At 41.6% G+C, this 17,069-nt stretch overlaps 1 protein-coding gene across 3 annotated transcripts in view; it reads right to left on the minus strand.

The window, feature by feature from the left end:
- Positions 1-17,069, minus strand: part of Sptbn1 (spectrin beta, non-erythrocytic 1) — a 198,349-nt gene that overhangs the window by 53,626 nt on the left and 127,654 nt on the right. For all 3 annotated transcript variants that reach the window (XM_046423981.2, XM_058573111.1, XM_046423990.2), the window contains one exon: positions 2,888-3,061. In XM_046423981.2, the coding sequence (XP_046279937.1) occupies positions 2,888-3,061 (174 nt within the window). The remainder of the gene's footprint in view (positions 1-2,887; positions 3,062-17,069) is intronic.

Here is a 17,069-nt window from a genome sequence, read left to right on the forward strand (position 1 = left end):
GGGCTTCATACTTTACAGAGATAAGGATGGAGGAAAGATGGCGACCTGCATTATTTCCTAGCACAGTTAAGAGTTGTTTCTGCCCCTGAGAACCTGGTTTTCCAACTACAAGCTAGCACAATAGTTCTCCCAACATACTTAGAACTTTATCATAGCCCAGAAACATATTTAGTTTGGTTTTTCATAACAATTTTTTCCCATAAATATGGGGGCTTCGTTGATGAGAATACAGGTACTACTCAGAAAAAGGGAATGCTTAAATTTTGCTGTGTTCCCATGGTTTGCATTTGCAAGCCCCTCATAAACAGCGTATGTTCAATATAAAGTCTCATTTATTGGCACCAAAGTCACCCAGACTAACTGGGTGAATCGAGGCTCTACCTCCTGAGTACCTCAGACTCCTCATCTGAGGAATGGCAGTCACAACAGCTACCTCACAGCACTGCCATGCATCTTAATGAGGTAAAGAAAGTGCTCATAGAAAGGCCTGGTAAATAGCAGTTCTTGGGCTAGGAGCCAGCTCCCAGTTATGATGTTACCCTTTGCCTGTAGTTTCCTGAGCATAATTAAATTGGGGATGGGAGTTGGAAGTGGGTGGATCAGCCCAGAAGGTTATCTTTCATCTTCCAGCTCTAGCCATCCCAAGCTTCTCTGACCTACCTCCTGTCAAACCCCCTCCATTCAATCTAAAAATATCTCCCAGAATTCTTTTCAAAAGAGATACAAGGAGGACAACATATCTAAAAATAAAAGTAAATGTCATAAACTTTCAACTAGGAAAAATACCTAGAAATTTAAATAACTGTACTTAGAAAAAAACCTCTATTTTTAATTATGGTAAGAATGTGAAGTCTGAATTTTCAAAAACCTCAAACTCTTTTATTAGAATCATTAGCTCATGTGCAAAGTGAACAAGAAAGAGTAATCTTCAATCACTGAGTGACACAAGGAAAGACAGGCTAGAACTGTGTGCACTACACATTGTCAGTTTTCTCACACTTCTATATGAAAAAGGGCATCTCTTTCCAGATTTGCCCATGTAGAAACAAGTTATAGCTACCCTTCTGAAATGAAGACAGCTACTTCTGAGACTAGACCAACTCAAGACTTCCAGTTTCTCTTACCATCTTTTATTCTCTTTAAAGGTACAGCAGCGTAAAACCTGTGTTGCCATCAATAATCAATGGATTCCTATTACATAGGTACAAGACATGTCCTGGGAACAGGGAGCTTAAGACTTAAGGGAGAAGGAGAGATCTCTGTAGACATACAGGATGCTTTACTGCAGAAGCTGAGCCTTGGCTGATCGGTAGAACAGGTGAAAGAGGCTGAGTTATGTAAGAAACCAACACCACAGGCCATACACTAGCATCGGCAACCTTCGCACCTCCCTCAAAGGCAAAATTTGTATCAGCATTCACTGGTTGAAGTATGGAAAAAGAAAAGCTGGCAGGAAGCTAATTAGCCAACAACTCAACCCAATTCATGCTGAGAATCCTGAAAAGGGCTGTGTGTGCCAGCTCCCTGACATGGGAACTGACCCGCTGTCAAGAAAGGCCACAGTCAGAATGCCCTTCCATGTTCTGATTACCATTGGTCAAAGGCAATAGACATAGAATGCTTTGCTCTACAAAACCAGGGTCAAGCTCAAGGAATGTTTTGCTAATTTCATATCTGTTGGCATAATACATGAAAGCAACAATTAAGTGAATTTAATGGCATTCACTCCATTTTCAATATTTCAGGAACTAAATGTCAGACACTACATGAGAGTTGTGTCTGGGGGAAAAAAATGTCCTTGATGATTGCAATTAACTCTGTTAAGCTATGTCATCTTCAACAGTGGTCCCCTCCTCAGATCTACTTAATTAGAATCACCTGGGCTGAGCTCTAAACATCTGAATTATTAAGAAGCTTTCACAATGGTGGCAGATGATCAGCCAGGTTTGGGAACCAGCCAGTCAGGGAGCCCTTTCTGAATGTGACTCCATTTTAGCCTCCTTCCCCCTCCTCACACATGCACACCCAGAACACTGCAAACTGAAGCCCCATCCTAGGCAAAGTGAGGAGGAAAAGGGATTAGTGGATTAGTCACAGGTTGGTTTCAGTAGAAAAACAAAGACGGCTCTAACTTGATTTTTCATTTGTGTGAGGTTTTTATTTGCCCAGAAAAATCAATCAGATCTTTATCAAAGGGGCAGAACAAGAAGGAAAGGCATGGAGTGCACAGTCACCCAGGAGACAGGACTGTTGGTATATTTGTTTGCAGAGTAACCTGACACCAGGGTAAAAAGTGGTTCCTGCCCTTCAAACTTTAATTGAAGAGCCTGAGCAGGAAGCATACACCTGGAGAAGGAGCCAGGACTCAGGCTGGAGGTGCTTCATCCTGAAATATTGAGCTCTTATGGGTCAGAAACCTGGGCAAGGCTCCAAATTTCTTGGTCAAAATGACCTTGAAAGTACATTCTGACTTAAAATACTTCTACACTTGGTGAAGTTCAGCGTCTACTGCTAGTAGACTTGCATCAGCCTCATCCTCATACCTCTGCACCTGGCAAAGTGAAGTGTCAGAGACCAGACAAGATGTTGGGGAAGTGGTGGACAGGGATGCAGCCTGGAAACTCCCACCACTGAGTCCATTTGACAGGAGAGCCAAGACTGTCAGGAGCAGGAGGGGAGGAGGATACAATAGCTTTTACATGCCTCCAGGGGCAGCACTCAGTCCTGAGGGCCAGATATGACACCCCTGACTCTGAGATGCAGTTTTAACCTGCTCTCCCTGCCTTGTCCCTCTGGAATAGAGAGGTCAGCTCCACCAAGAGGCCTGAACTTGTGAGATTAGCCTAAGTTCTGAGCATCATCAGCATTCCTAGACTGAGTTCCTTACCTGGAAGCGAAGGATGATGGTCCAGATGAGGCCAAGTGTTAGTCGGTGATTTCCATCCACAATGTCATGGGACCCCATGTTCTCAAGATGGACTCTCTGCTCCTTCAGGAACTGAAGGGCCTTGTCCACATTCTCCAAACAGTGGATGCGCATTCGTCCTTTGGTGGGTTTAGGCTAGAAATGAAGAGCAGAGGTGGAAATAGATCATCCAACAGGGCAGAGACAGCCTGTCATGCAGTGCTCCCCTGACTCAAAACACTAAAAATCTTGTGTGCTCATTTGGTTCAAATACACATTTATCTAATAGTCTTAGAAAAGTTTACTTAAGGGAGTAAGTAAACTCATCATTACTTTCCAGAGGTTTAATTGTGGAAGCTATTTATAAATGAGGACAGAAATGGGAAATTTAGAAAAAAGTGAACCCAATTTTCAGAGAATTTTAGTGCTCCTGCTGCCATCTACAAAGCTTTTTGCAGATGCATGACTAACACCTGTGAGGATTTTCTGATTATTTTAAATGTAAAAATAGATTTGCCACCTGCTGGTTTGAGTCACTTCCTAAGGATGGTGCAAAATACAGATGGGACACACCACCAAGTCAGGAGAATTTCCAAATGGTGGTTTTGTGAGGGGCATGGGGAAGGGGTTAAACAAAAGGGTGTGACTCACTGAAAAGAAAGAAAAAGGAGAAAAATGAGTAGAAAAATGAGGGTATAATTTGAATACCCCAAATGTTCCTTCCTTTTCCCCAGCTGTATCAAAATCAAAATGAGGCCCTTGTAAGGTAAACATTTTAAATAAAACAAATATATACATACACACATATGTCTCTCACTCACACACACACACACCTATCATATATATCTCTATGGTATCTGCTACACACACAAATATATAACATATTTACTATAAATATTTTATCTACCTTCCTACTATGTGTTGTGTGTATATGTGTGTATACACACAGTTTCATTAGGTCACTATTATCTATGTGCCAAAACCAAGTTCATACCCAACTCCTGCACCTGCTTTCCACTTCCCATTCATCTCCTTCTGGTCTAGGGGGCACCTGAGGCTGATGTCATCATCTTAAAAAGACCCAACAGGAAGCTCACACCCTCCCAGTCACAAGAATGCATTTTTGCCTCGCTGACTTGGTGGCTGCTATTCTTGCTCCCTAGCATCTTCATTGTCATTGCACCATGTCCCACCCAACTTCCAAGTCTCAGGTCAAGGCCTGTCTTTCCTTCTTGGAGACATGTACAACTACTCCAGTTCTCAGAGGTCTCTTCTCACAACTCTACACACCAATGGTGTAGACTAGTCCAGGAACTCATCACTGCCCTATATTTTTTATTTTTTCTATTGTTTCTTATATTGCTCTTCTTACTTCCAACTCAACTGCTGGCTGATAGATAGCAGGGATGATGCTTTACACTGCTGTATCCTTAGGGGTCTCTGGTTGGGTTCTGAGCACAGGGCATGTGCACAAGTGAACTGAACACTCACAGGTGAGTTGACCTCATGAGAAAAAGGAGGCCAGGTGTGCAGTAGTCAGCCCTATGAAAATATCTTGCCCATTTCCTGCCTTTTTCCTCTATAGTTAAGATCTTACTGACTTACTAACTGGAGATCATCTGAAAGGAAAGTTATTTGGGTGAAAGTGGCCATTTAAGTGTACTATGCCCGGTTTCAGATTATTATTTATATTATTTTATACTTCCTTTTCTCCTACAGAAAAGAACATATAAGAATGAAAGAATGGGGTTGGGGATATAGCTCAGTTGGTAGAGTGCTTGCCTTGCCTGCCCAAGGCCCTGGGTTCAATCCCCAGCACCAAAAAAAAAAAAAAAAAAAAAAAAAAGCCACTGCTCTTTCACACTTTGTCCCAAAGACCCAGATTAAAAAAAAAAAAAAAAAAGAATGAAAGAATGAACTTTGACATCAAAGAAATAAGATTACAGGCAGAGGCCTTATCAAAAGTGGTAAATTCTTGCTTAGCATGTATGAGGCCCTATGGTTGATCCCCAGGCATGGCAAAATGATGATGAAAACTGAGCACTCTAATGAGGCAGGAAAAGGGTTAGATGTGATCATAGACACTGTCTGAGGCTGACACTCTCTCTCAGAAGCACTCCCACCAGCCTCCTGAGTCACATTATGTCATTACACAGGGATGGGATTAGGTGCTTCTAAGGTGAAGTATATGGATGCTGGTACAGGGGTTTCTGACCTTTCTTCCTGATGTGGAGAGGTCTTTTTTCCTCGATGTGTGTGGGTCAGTGCTGCCCTTGATGAGGTAGACAGGGCTACCTCTCCCTAGTGAGAAGTGCAGAACTCTGTATCTGTTTCTCACATGGGCTATTTTGGGTTTTCCTGATCATTTCTTGGGTTAGCTACTACTTCTCGCTACTGAAAAAGTAACTATTCCCAGCAGCCTCTTGTTCTTCTCATAGCCAGGAGGCTGCTGGATAGAATGAAGCCTGGTTAAAACTCTGCTCCAAGCTGAGTGATGGAGATTTAGCTGCCTCTAAAAAAGGTGTGTGAATTCTGGTACAGGGGCTCTGACATTTATTCCTGCTGTTCAGAGGCCTTTTTCATTCCTCTCAATGTTTGTGCACGTGGCTAGTGAGGTAGTGAGTGGTCTCCCTACTCCTACAGGTGCTGTTCCCTGCAGAGCAAGGAGGTCAGAAGTATTCTGTGTGTCCCAGCAGAAAATTCTCATGAGTCTTATCTCTTACAGGCAGAAAAGGTTTCTTCCTAAGTTGGGATGAGGAGAACAATATGGATGAAAGGGAAAGGTCTAAGGAAAAAGAGAACAAGGAATAGACGGGGGCTGCTGATATCTTCCTAGTGTCTACCCAGAAGAACAAAGCCACTGCTCTTTCACACTTTGTCCCGAAGACCCGGATTTCAAATGATCACTTCAGTCTGGTTCACATTCAAACGAATGCAGTAAAGAAAGAGTCCTCCCAGAATATCCTTTCCACAAACAAGAAAACTAGTCAAAACATCAGTACAATGTGGGCACATTTCTGCGTGGACATGGGGTGTGAGGCAGTGTGTAAGGGAGGATGATGATGCTTTCCCACAGGTTGAAGCAATGTGATGCACATCCCAGGGACCTCATACTGACTGGCAATGCCAGATGAGCTAAAGATGGTCCACTCCAGATCTGGATGCAACTCAAGTACTTGGGGCAAGTGTCAGCCATTATAATACTAGAGCATAGCACTGCGGATGTGGTTCAGAAGTAGAGCAGTTGCCCAGTAAGCAGGAGGATCCCCCAGCAGTGCAAAAAAAGAGAAAAAGAAACAAAATTATAAGGTGGCATGCGCACCTGTAATTCCAGCTACCTGGAAGGCTAAAACAGGAGGACTGCAATTGAGGCCAGCCTCAGCAACTTCGCAAGACCCTATCTCAAAATTTAAGTAAAAGGGCCTGGGGATGTAGCTCAGTGGTAAAGTGCCCCTGGGTTCAACCCCAGTACCGCAAAATAACCAAACCAAACCCCACCAAAAGTCAGGGGAAATGGAAAACTGTCAGATTTTTTTTTTCTTTTTGTATTTCCCTCAAAATTGTGCCAGAGGGGAGGGGATGTGTATCTGTTTTTCTCCTTCTAAAGTTGTACACATGTGAACATGTGCGTGCTTGCAATTTTCCTATTGCTTCTGCCTTTATGTTCTTTAAAACATAAACATGCACACCACATCTGCACATGCTTCTGCTGGCCAATTTGGTATAGAAAATGATGATGCCCACACATGATGCCTACACTGTAACAAATCAACAGTTTACTTCTCAACTATTTATCAGTAAAATGGAAATAATATCCACAATTATTTCACAGAGCAGCTACAAGAAGAGGATTTCTCATCTTCTTCATCTTCAGTGCAAAGTATTTTCCTCCAAAAAAAAATTCTACTTCAAACAAAAAAAGGGGACTCCCCCTCTCCCTATTCCATGGAGTTACAACTGCTCAGAAGTAGCACAGCTCTCTGCAGACATGGGAATGTTTAGAGTACAGGACTCGCTCAGTAAGAGTCAGAGAAGCTGACTTTGACAACTGAAGGGCACACTTAAAACCCAAAGAGAAATGTGCCCCAAGTACAGGGATGACAATATTACCCTTTTAATCCTGACACCCCAAATTCAATTCTAGAGTGGAGAGAAAGATTAGGTGATAGAGAAAGTGTGGTTTTCTTTTAGGAGCAGTATCCCAATGGAGGGGTAAGATGCAGATGGGAACAGGATGTAAAAATACAGAAATATTGACCCTTGGGCTTCGGTACAAGAACTCTGTAATTCAAAGCTTATTGAGAAGTCCAATAAGCCTGATTTACAGAGATTTTAAACAAATATTATTATTACTGCCATACAGCAGTAAGGAATTCAAATTGGACAAAGTATTGTGTGATAAAAGTTATTGGGAGGCTTGCTTTATCATCCTATTACCCCACCTTCATGATTTAAATCACTTTCCTGTATTTCATAATTGAAGTTCACTCATCTTCAGTGCAACATTAACCCCCTCATATGACAGAATAAATAAGACATGGCAAGGTCAGATGAAGTACTGGTGACACAATACAAGGCAGGTCAAGAATCTCAAAGCTGGACATGATGGTGCACGTCTGTAATACAAGCTGCAAGAGGACCACTATTTGGAGCTGCGGCGCGAAACCTAGTCGAGAGCTGCCCGGGCCAGGCCCGCTATCTCCTCTGGGCCTACAGTTCGTCACACATATTTTATTAAAATATAAATTAATTTTAATAAAAATTTATTAAAATTAAAAAAAAAAAAGAGAAGCTTGTGTGGGAGAGAGAGGCTTGTGGAAAGCCGGTGGTGACAGTTGAGGCTCTGAGGGTTTTTCCTGAGAGGCTGTTTTGTTTGGCATGTGTGGTTCTAAAAATAAAGTTAGTTTCTTTTGACAAGTGGCTCCTGATTGTGCCCAGCCAGACTGCGGCATTTGGTGGCTCGCACGGGGAGCGACTGAGGGTAAGTGAAACTGCTCGCCCCTGAGGGCAGGGCGAGAGGATGGGTAGCCATTTTAAGATTCCTCTTTTATTTTGCTTCACTTTTGTTTTAAGTTGCCTGTCCCTGGAGATGAGTGAGACGGAAGAAAAACCGCTCACATCTGAGGAAAAACTATTTACGTCTGAGGAACAGATAGGGAGAAAGGACGGATGTACATGTCAGGAGGATAGAAAGGCTATAATGACTTTTTGTTGTTCCCTTTTTATTTCATTCTGTCTCGGTTTTGTTTGGCGTCATCTTGTTGGGTTGTATTATAGTAGAAATATGGGATCAGAAATTAGTAAAAAACAAACTGAAAGAGTGTTAAGTAAATTGTTAGAGGAAGGAGGCATCCCAGTAAAATCAAGAGCAGTCAGGGCATACGTTGATACAATACAAAAATGTAGCCCATGGCTTTTTAAGGAGGAGTTGTTAAATATATCACAATGGAACCATCATGGTGAAGATTTAAAAAGAATAGAAAAGAAAAGCCCAGGGACTCTGCCAGTTGGCACATTGCCACTGTGGACATTCGTATCTTGTTTGCTTAGTCCAAAGCCTTCAGTTCAGACAATGGTAGAGGAAGGAGAAGACATAATGATTCAAGTAAAAGAGAAGGTCTCTCAAGTTAGTCAGACAGAGGAAAAGATTCAAGTAAAAGAGAAGGCCTCTCAAGCTAGTCAGACAGAGAAAGAAAGTGTAAAACAGAAAAAGCCATCAGGGGGAAAGTTACAACAGGAGACTGCTACTAACACCTTTCTATCACCAGAGGGTGTAAGTGTCCAACCAACAGCACCACCTCTACAGGAGACTGCTACTAACACCTTTCTATCACCAGAGGGCGTAAGTGTCCAACCAACAGCGCCACCTCCATATGCTGGGAGGCCCCCAACCCCCGCAGTTGATAGTTGGGATCCTGAGACAAGATCTCAAATATTAACATGCCCTGTATTTGAGGCAGGAGGGCAGCGATTTTACCAAGTTTTAAATTTCAAAACAGTGAAGCAGCTAAAAGAGGCTGTAACAACCTATGGTCCTCAAGCACCCTTCACTGTAAGCATGGTCGAATCCATTAACAACTTGAACATGATGCCAGCAGATTGGGCTAATATGTGTAAAGCTGTGCTAAATGGAGGACAATACCTGTTATGGAAGGTTGCCAATGAGGAATTTTGCAAGGAGATGGCTAGGCGAAATGCAGCAGCTGGTTATCCTCAGAGAAATCTAGATATGTTGTTAGGAAAGGGACCTTATGAGGATCAGCAGCAACAAATTGCATATGATCCTGGTGTATATGCACAAATTGCTGCAGATGCAATTAAGGCATGGAAGACTTTACAAGGACATGGAGGTTTACAAGGTCAATTATCTAAGGTAATACAAGGAGCTAATGAACCTTATGCTGAATTTGTAGACAGGCTTATTCAAACAGCTACCAGAGTTTTGGGGAATACAGAACAAGCAATGCCATTACTAAAACACCTGGCTTATGAGCAAGCGAATCGTTGGTGCAGAGATATCATTAGACCATGGAAACATGAAGATTTAAACACATATATTAAATTATGTAGAGACATTAATGAACAAGAGCAAGTCGTGGCAGCTGCAGTAAAACAGGCTTTAGATGCCAGAGACATTAATGAACAAGGGCAAATTGTGGCAGCTGCAGTAAAACAGGCTTTAGATGCCAGGCCAAGAACATGCTACAATTGTGAACAAACAGGACATTTTAAAAGGAATTGCCCCATTGGAGGAGGGTTTAACAAAACTAGGTATCAAAGGAGTAGAATACCAGGTATTTGCCCACGATGCCGTAGAGGGAGACATTGGGCTAATGAATGCCGTTCTCAAACCACCATACAGGGTACTCCATTATCAAAAAACGAACAAGGACCAGGTGTTTATCCACGATATCGTGGAGAAAGGCATCGGGCTCCATTGCCAAAAAATGGACAGGGGGGCCCAATGCTCCGGGGCCCAAAACCACAAATATACGGAGCACTGGAGGAACCCAGCAACCCCATCAGGGTAGTGCCCAGGACACATTGTCCATCAGATCCCTCATCAGACAAACCAGAGGGAGCGCAGGGTTGGACATCTGCGCCTCCGCCAGAGCAGTACTAACTCCAGAGATGGGAGTTCAAATCATTCCCACAGGGGTGAAAGGACCTCTTCCCAAAGGAACAGTAGGCTTATTATTGGGACGCAGCTCTTCTACTCTAAAAGGACTTATGATAAGTCCTGGGGTAATTGATCCCGATTATGAAGGTGAAATAAAAATTATAGCCAGTTCTCCAAAGGGTATATCAGTAATTTCACCAGGAGATAGAATAGCACAGTTACTAATAATACCCAGCCTACATGATAAATTTTCCAGTCGTACTGTAGAAAGAGGTTCCAAGGGATTAGGCTCCACAGGTGTAGATTGGGCTATGCTTTCTTTAAATTTAGATTCTCGCCCCATGCTAAAACTAAATATTCAAGGACATGAATTTAATGGGCTACTGGATACAGGTGCAGACCTTAGCATCATCTCTCGTCAAGAATGGCCAAAACATTGGCCATTACAACAAGCCACTCAAACGCTTCGAGGCCTAGGAGTGGCAACTAATCCCCATAGAAGTGCAATGGTATTAGATTGGAAGGATCCTGAAGGATGTGAAGGAACTATACAGCCATATGTATTGGATCATCTTCCCGTAAATTTATGGGGACGAGATGTCCTAGATCAATTAGGTTTGACATTAACAAATAACATCAACCAAAATGCACCCACTATTATGACTAGACAAGGTTTTAGGAAAGGAAAAAGATTAGAAAAACAAGAACAAGGTATAGCAGCACCAATACAAATAGATCAAGGGAGAGACAGACATGGGTTGGATTTTCAGAAAGGGCCACTGAGACAATAAAAATTACTTGGAAATCAGAAAGACCAGTATGGGTTCCTCAGTGGCCCCTGACTAAAGAAAAGATACAAGCAGCCCATGACCTGGTCAAACAACAATTAGCAGAAGGACATATACAACCTTCTGTATCTCCCCATAATACTCCCATTTTTGTCATCAAAAAGAAATCTGGTAAATGGAGATTATTGCAAGATTTAAGAGCCATTAATAATGAGATGGTTATTATGGGACCTGCTCAATCAGGGATTCCTCAGTTGTCTGCTTTGCCAAAAACCTGGTATGTTTTAGTTATAGATATTAAAGATTGTTTTTTTTCAATTCCAATTCATCCTGAGGATAGTCCACGTTTTGCATTTACTATCCCTGCACTGAATCATGAAGGTCCTGATCAGAGATATGAATGGAAAGTACTCCCTCAAGGGATGGCTAACAGCCCAACTATGTGTCAAATTTATGTTAACAAAGTAATCCAGCCACTTAGAAATCAAAATCCTGAACTACAAATATTTCACTATATGGATGATGTATTATTAGCACACAAAGATAAAAACACATTGCTAGAATGTTATGCCACACTTACAAACTTATTAAAAAATTATAATCTAGAGATAGCAATAGATAAAGTACAATTAAATTTTCCAATTAATTATTTAGGAGTTCTATTATCCTCAACCATGGTCCGTCCACCAAAAATTCAAATACGAGTAGATCAACTCAAATCACTTAATGACTTTCAAAAGTTATTAGGAGACATAAATTGGATAAGGCCTTATTTAGGTATACCAACAGGAGAGTTGGGACCTTTATTTGATATCCTAAAAGGTCCATCAGATCCAAATTCACCCCGAATGTTAACGCCTGAAGCAAGAAAGGCATTAAAAATCATTGAAACATATATGGAAAATATGCATTTGGATAGAATTGATATAAGTTTGCCTTTATTATTTATTGTACTACCAACAAAAAATATTCCTACAGGAGTATTTTGGCAAGAAGGTCCATTATTATGGATACATTTATCTTATTCTCCTAACACTATTCTTACTAGGTATCCTGAGGCTGTAGGACAATTAATACTCAAAGGAATAAAAGCAGCAAAGGGAGTGTTTGGAATTTCTCCCAATAAAATTATTACTCCATATACTATGCATCAAATTGATGAGTTAGATAATGAGTTAAATACTTGGGCAATAATCATGTGCAAATCTAATGTTTCATTTGATAACCACTTACCATCTAATCCTTTATTGTCTTTTTGGTCATTGCATCCTGTAATTTTTCCAAAAATGACAAGAAAAACACCTATCATGAATGCTCCAAATATATTCACTGATGGGTCAAATAATGGTACAGCAGCAGTAGTTACCCCTGATCAAACTTTTACATGTTTAGTACCCAAACAATCAGCTCAAAAGGTAGAGCTTAATGCAGTTTTACAAGCTTTTGTGATGTTTAAAGATTCTGTATTTAATTTATTTTCTGATAGTCAGTATGTAGTTAATGCTATAGTATCTCTTGAAGATGCTGGTAGGATTTCCCCTTCTTCTACTGTTTTCTCTTTGCTTTCCACTATACAAAGTCTAATCTGGGACAGAAAAGATCCATTCTTTATAGGACATATCAGGGCACATACAGGATTGCCTGGAGCCCTTAGTTTGGGCAATGATTTAGCAGATAAAACTACACATGACATACATATTTTCTCTACACTAGAAGAAGCTACAAATTTTCATAAAAAGTTCCATGTCAATGCTAATACTTTACAAGAGCGTTTTAAAATAACTAAGGAACAAGCTAGACAAATAATAAAACAATGTCAAAATTGTGTGACCTTTTTACCACAAGTTAATCTTGGAGTCAATCCTAGAGGATTGATACCTAACCATATTTGGCAGATGGACGTCACACACTTGCCAGAATTTGGAAAATTAAAATATTTGCATGTTACAGTTGATACTTCTTCCGGATTTTTGATGGGCTCCCTTCATGCCGGAGAAAAAACTAAAGATGTTATAGCTCATTGCTTACAAAATTTTGCCACTGTGGGTGTTCCAAAACAGTTAAAAACAGATAATGCCCCTGGTTATACTTCTACCTCTTTTAAACAATTTTGCTCAACATTTGTCATTACTCATATAACAGGAATCCCATACAATCCACAGGGACAAGGCATAGTTGAAAGAGCTCATCAAACTATTAAAATGTACTTATTAAAGCAAAAAGAAGGAATTGGGAAGGGGTATATATTCCCCAAAGATAAACTTAAAATAACCCTTTTTACTCTAAACTTTTTAAATTTGGATTCATCAGGACTTAGTGCTGCGGAAAGGCATATGTGTCCAAAAAATGTGCATAAGCCCAAGGTACTTTGGAAGGATATTCTAACAGGACAATGGAAAGGTCCTGACCCAGTAATTGTCTGGAGTCGGGGGTCTGTTTGTGTGTTTCCACAGGGAGAACAGCAGCCGATTTGGATTCCAGAAAGATTAACTAAAGCGATTTCTACAGACCAAAAAGAAGATGATTTGGCTCAAATCCATAACAACTGATATCCAAAACTCCAGTTTGGCTATTCTTACATCTGCAACAGAACCAGGATGCTTTTTTCAATATCTATTTTATTATTGCCCTTTGCCATATCATGAAGTTCTATTTTGTTTTCTGAGCTCATACAGACCTAGGTTAATGTTTTGCTGATCAGTTCTATTTTTTGACTATAGAGTTTTTAAACATTGCAATGGAGATTTCACCTGTAAAAAGTTATAAGGCCTTTACTATAATGTTATGTGTTGTATGTATTCTATTATGTGTGCACACTTGTGTTTTGTGTTATATGTTTGAATGTACGTATGTCCATATATCATATAAGATGAGCGCTCATGATAAAATGGATCCAAATATTTTTTTTTCACGTGATTTATATGGTTTAATTTAAATTGGGTAAACAACTGTTGAGGATTGTTTTAATATGTAAACAAAAAAGAAGGTTAACAGATCTGTTTGTTTACTTTCACCTTTCCTTTTCATTATATTTAATAATTCTCTTAAAGATAATGTAAATTGTTAAAAAAATTGTTTTCTTTTAGTGCCTTCTGTAATGTTACATAATTTTTTCTTTAGCCATTATTGCCAGAATTCCTATCTTCATCCCAGTGCTGGTGAAGTCAAAGATAAAACCAATCTACAGCTTCTACAATAGCCATCACTGAACTGCTTGCAGAACTTGCCTGGACACATTGTGAGCTCACCTGTATGCATTGTGAACTATCTGTTGGTACAGCGAATTGTGGTAGTGCTGGAGTATTTTTGCTGATGGTGTCACCGGTGGTACAATTTTTCAAAGGAGCCCTCAATTGGCTTAATGTCATGGCATTTTGCATCCTCCTCTACTAGTGATGGTCTAAAATTTGGGGGCCAACAGAGGTGAGGCAAAGAACCTCACCCCCCCACAGGTGCAAAGGCCTATCCACAAGTATGGCTGTATGCTGGACCGGTAGTCAGTGACGGGTATGATCCAATTGCAGTGGTACCAACCTAAGACAGGAGGCTGACGCCTAGAGGTCAGTTCATCCGATGACGGGTAAGGACCATATGTTGAATTGGACTGCCTAACAGGCACGGTCCCTAAGCCACATGCTTGTTGTTTAAACAGAGAGGGGGAGATGTTGAGAGCCACAGCCAAAGGGGCCCCAGCAAACTTCCAGCTGCCAGCAAACTTCCAGCTGCTGGCTGATGATTGACTCACAGCGGCCCCAGCAACATCTAGCTGATTGGCTCCTCGGCCCCAGCAACATCTAGCTGATTGGCTCCTCTGCGGTGATGCTCATTGGGCTGTTTCCCTGCCCTTTCAGACCACGGAGCTGCTCATTGGGGGACTTTTTTGGCTCCGCCCACGTGACCCAGCCAATCGGCCTCAAGAGCAGGAGGATTGTGGGAGGGGGAGAGAAGCTTGTGTGGGAGAGAGAGGCTTGTGGAAAGCCGGTGGTGGCAGTTGAGGCTCTGAGGGTTTTTCCTGAGAGGCTGTTTTGTTTGGCGTGTGTGGTTCTAAAAATAAAGTTAGTTTCTTTTGACAAGTGGCTCCTGATTGTGCCCAGCCAGACTGCGGCACTTGGGCAACTTGGCGAAACTGTCTCAAAGTAAAAGATCAAGCATGTAGCTCAGTGGTAGAGCTCTTACCTAGCATTTTCAAAACCCTGGATTCAATCTGCAGTCTCCACCCATAAAAAACCTAAAGCTCAAGTATGCCAACTACATTGTCTGTGATTTATTTGCTTCAGAGAGGACTTCTCAATGTCTTAAAGCACAATACTTGGGGGCAAGGTCAGGAAGTATTATAAGAAATGAATTTCAAGAGAAAATGATGATTTTCCAGAGCTATACACGGAAACATGTTGGTAAACGAAATAGCTTCCATGATCTAAAAATTCTTAGCTGCCACTTACTGAGCAACTGTTGTGTGTTCACCTCTCTCTGTTAGGTGGTTTATAGCCGTGATCACAGTTAATCCTCAAAACATCCTGATTTATTGTAATTATTATTCTTGTCATTTTACAGAACAGGGCATAATGGCTCAGAAAGATGACATTATCTGTCAGTATATGGCAAACCAGGACTCTAAAGGTCATTCTTTTTAGGCTACACCAAGAACCCAGAATATAGAATACAAGGAAGAGAGGTACACATTTCTCCAGAGAAAGGAAGGAAGAGACTTGGTTCCCATCTGGTGAATAGTTTTCTTTTAGGAGCTATTTTTATATTACTAAACCTGATCTTCTCAAAAGGAAGAGATAACAATGGTGAAAACTAAACACAATGGAGGGGGTTGGGGGAGGGTGCATCTCTCAGTTACAAACACTTTCTGAAGCCCCACCCCCAGAGTAGCTAATTCTGCCAAGGAAAGGAGTGTCTCCTCTTGCTTCCACTAATTATCATCGGATTTCTAGTGTGATATGGGCCTGTTCCCAAGGCAACACTTCCATTTCTGTTCTGTGTTGTTTCTGATGGAACAGTCTCAACAGCCTTTCTTTCACCCAAAGGATCAAGACAAGGCTGGTGGGTCCAGGACTCCAGGGGGGCTCTGCAGGCAGAAAATACTTATTTTTACTGACCTTCTCTTAAATCATTTTAGCAAGATTTCCTTTGCCTCATATACCACTAAATCCTGTGTTTTTTCACAGGTGCTTTTTCTGTTTTTGCCCTTCCCCAAGGCCTCTTGTTCCAAATCTTTACCAATTGCTATGGTTTAGTTCTGAGATGTTTCCTCCAGAAAAGATCATGTATGAACTGAAGCAGGAATGCTAAGAGGTGAAATGATTAGATTATGAAAGCTGTAATCTGATCGTTGGATTAATCCATTTAATGGACTAATAATTTCAAAGGATTACTGCACTGGTTGTTAAATGTAGGCAGGTAGGGTGTGGCTGAGGGAAATAGGTCACTGGGAGCCTACTCGTGGACTATATTTTGTCTCTGGTTCCTTCTGTTGAGTGTGCAGCACCCCTGCCCCCAACCTCAGTTTTGTGGCTGCCATGAGCTCAGCAGCTTTCCTCCACTTAGATGCTCTGCCTCACCTCAGGCTCAGAGCAATGGAATTGGCTGACCATAGACTGAAACTGTGAGCCCCAAACAAACATTTTCTCCTCTAAGTTGCTGTTGTCAGGTACTTTGGGGCACAATAATGAAAAACTAGCACACCAACCATAACTTTGTCCCAGATCCATGATCCATCTGTTTTATTAGTCTAAGGGAGAAGTCTCTATGGTCTGAAAATATAATCCTAATTGCTCACTATAGCAGCCAGTCCAAGCCCTACCTGAGACAGTGTGGCCTTGGGCAAATTCCCTGCCTGGTCCCTTCCCAGGCCCTTGGCTCTGCCTGGACAGCCCAACTGACTGTGCAGCCTTGAGTCTGTGTCATTTATACTCTGCAAGGCTTCAGGATTTGCAGAGATATGGAATATATTCCCAAAGATGGAAAAGAGAAGACAAAGACTTTCTAGAGCCAAGCAGGCCTCCTTTTTGAATAAAATGAACACACCAATGACAGTTCTTGGCAAGGTGCTTTGGGGGGGTCCCTGGGAGGTAGGCTGCCATGTCCCACCTTAGTAACTGCCATTCTTTCTCCACAGGCAGCCACAGGAACCCTGAAGCCACCTGGAAAGACAATTCTGCAGTGCTGGACAGAGCCCCAGCTCTGGGAAGTAAGACTCCTCTGGGCCTCTAAGTGCCACACACTGCTGCTTGGCCTTGATGGCCAC

Source organism: Marmota monax, unplaced genomic scaffold, assembly GCF_021218885.2.
Source record: "Marmota monax isolate L192 unplaced genomic scaffold, Marmota_monax_Labrador192_F-V1.1 WCK01_AAM20220418_F8-fsc00015, whole genome shotgun sequence".
Lineage (NCBI taxonomy): Eukaryota > Metazoa > Chordata > Mammalia > Rodentia > Sciuridae > Marmota > Marmota monax.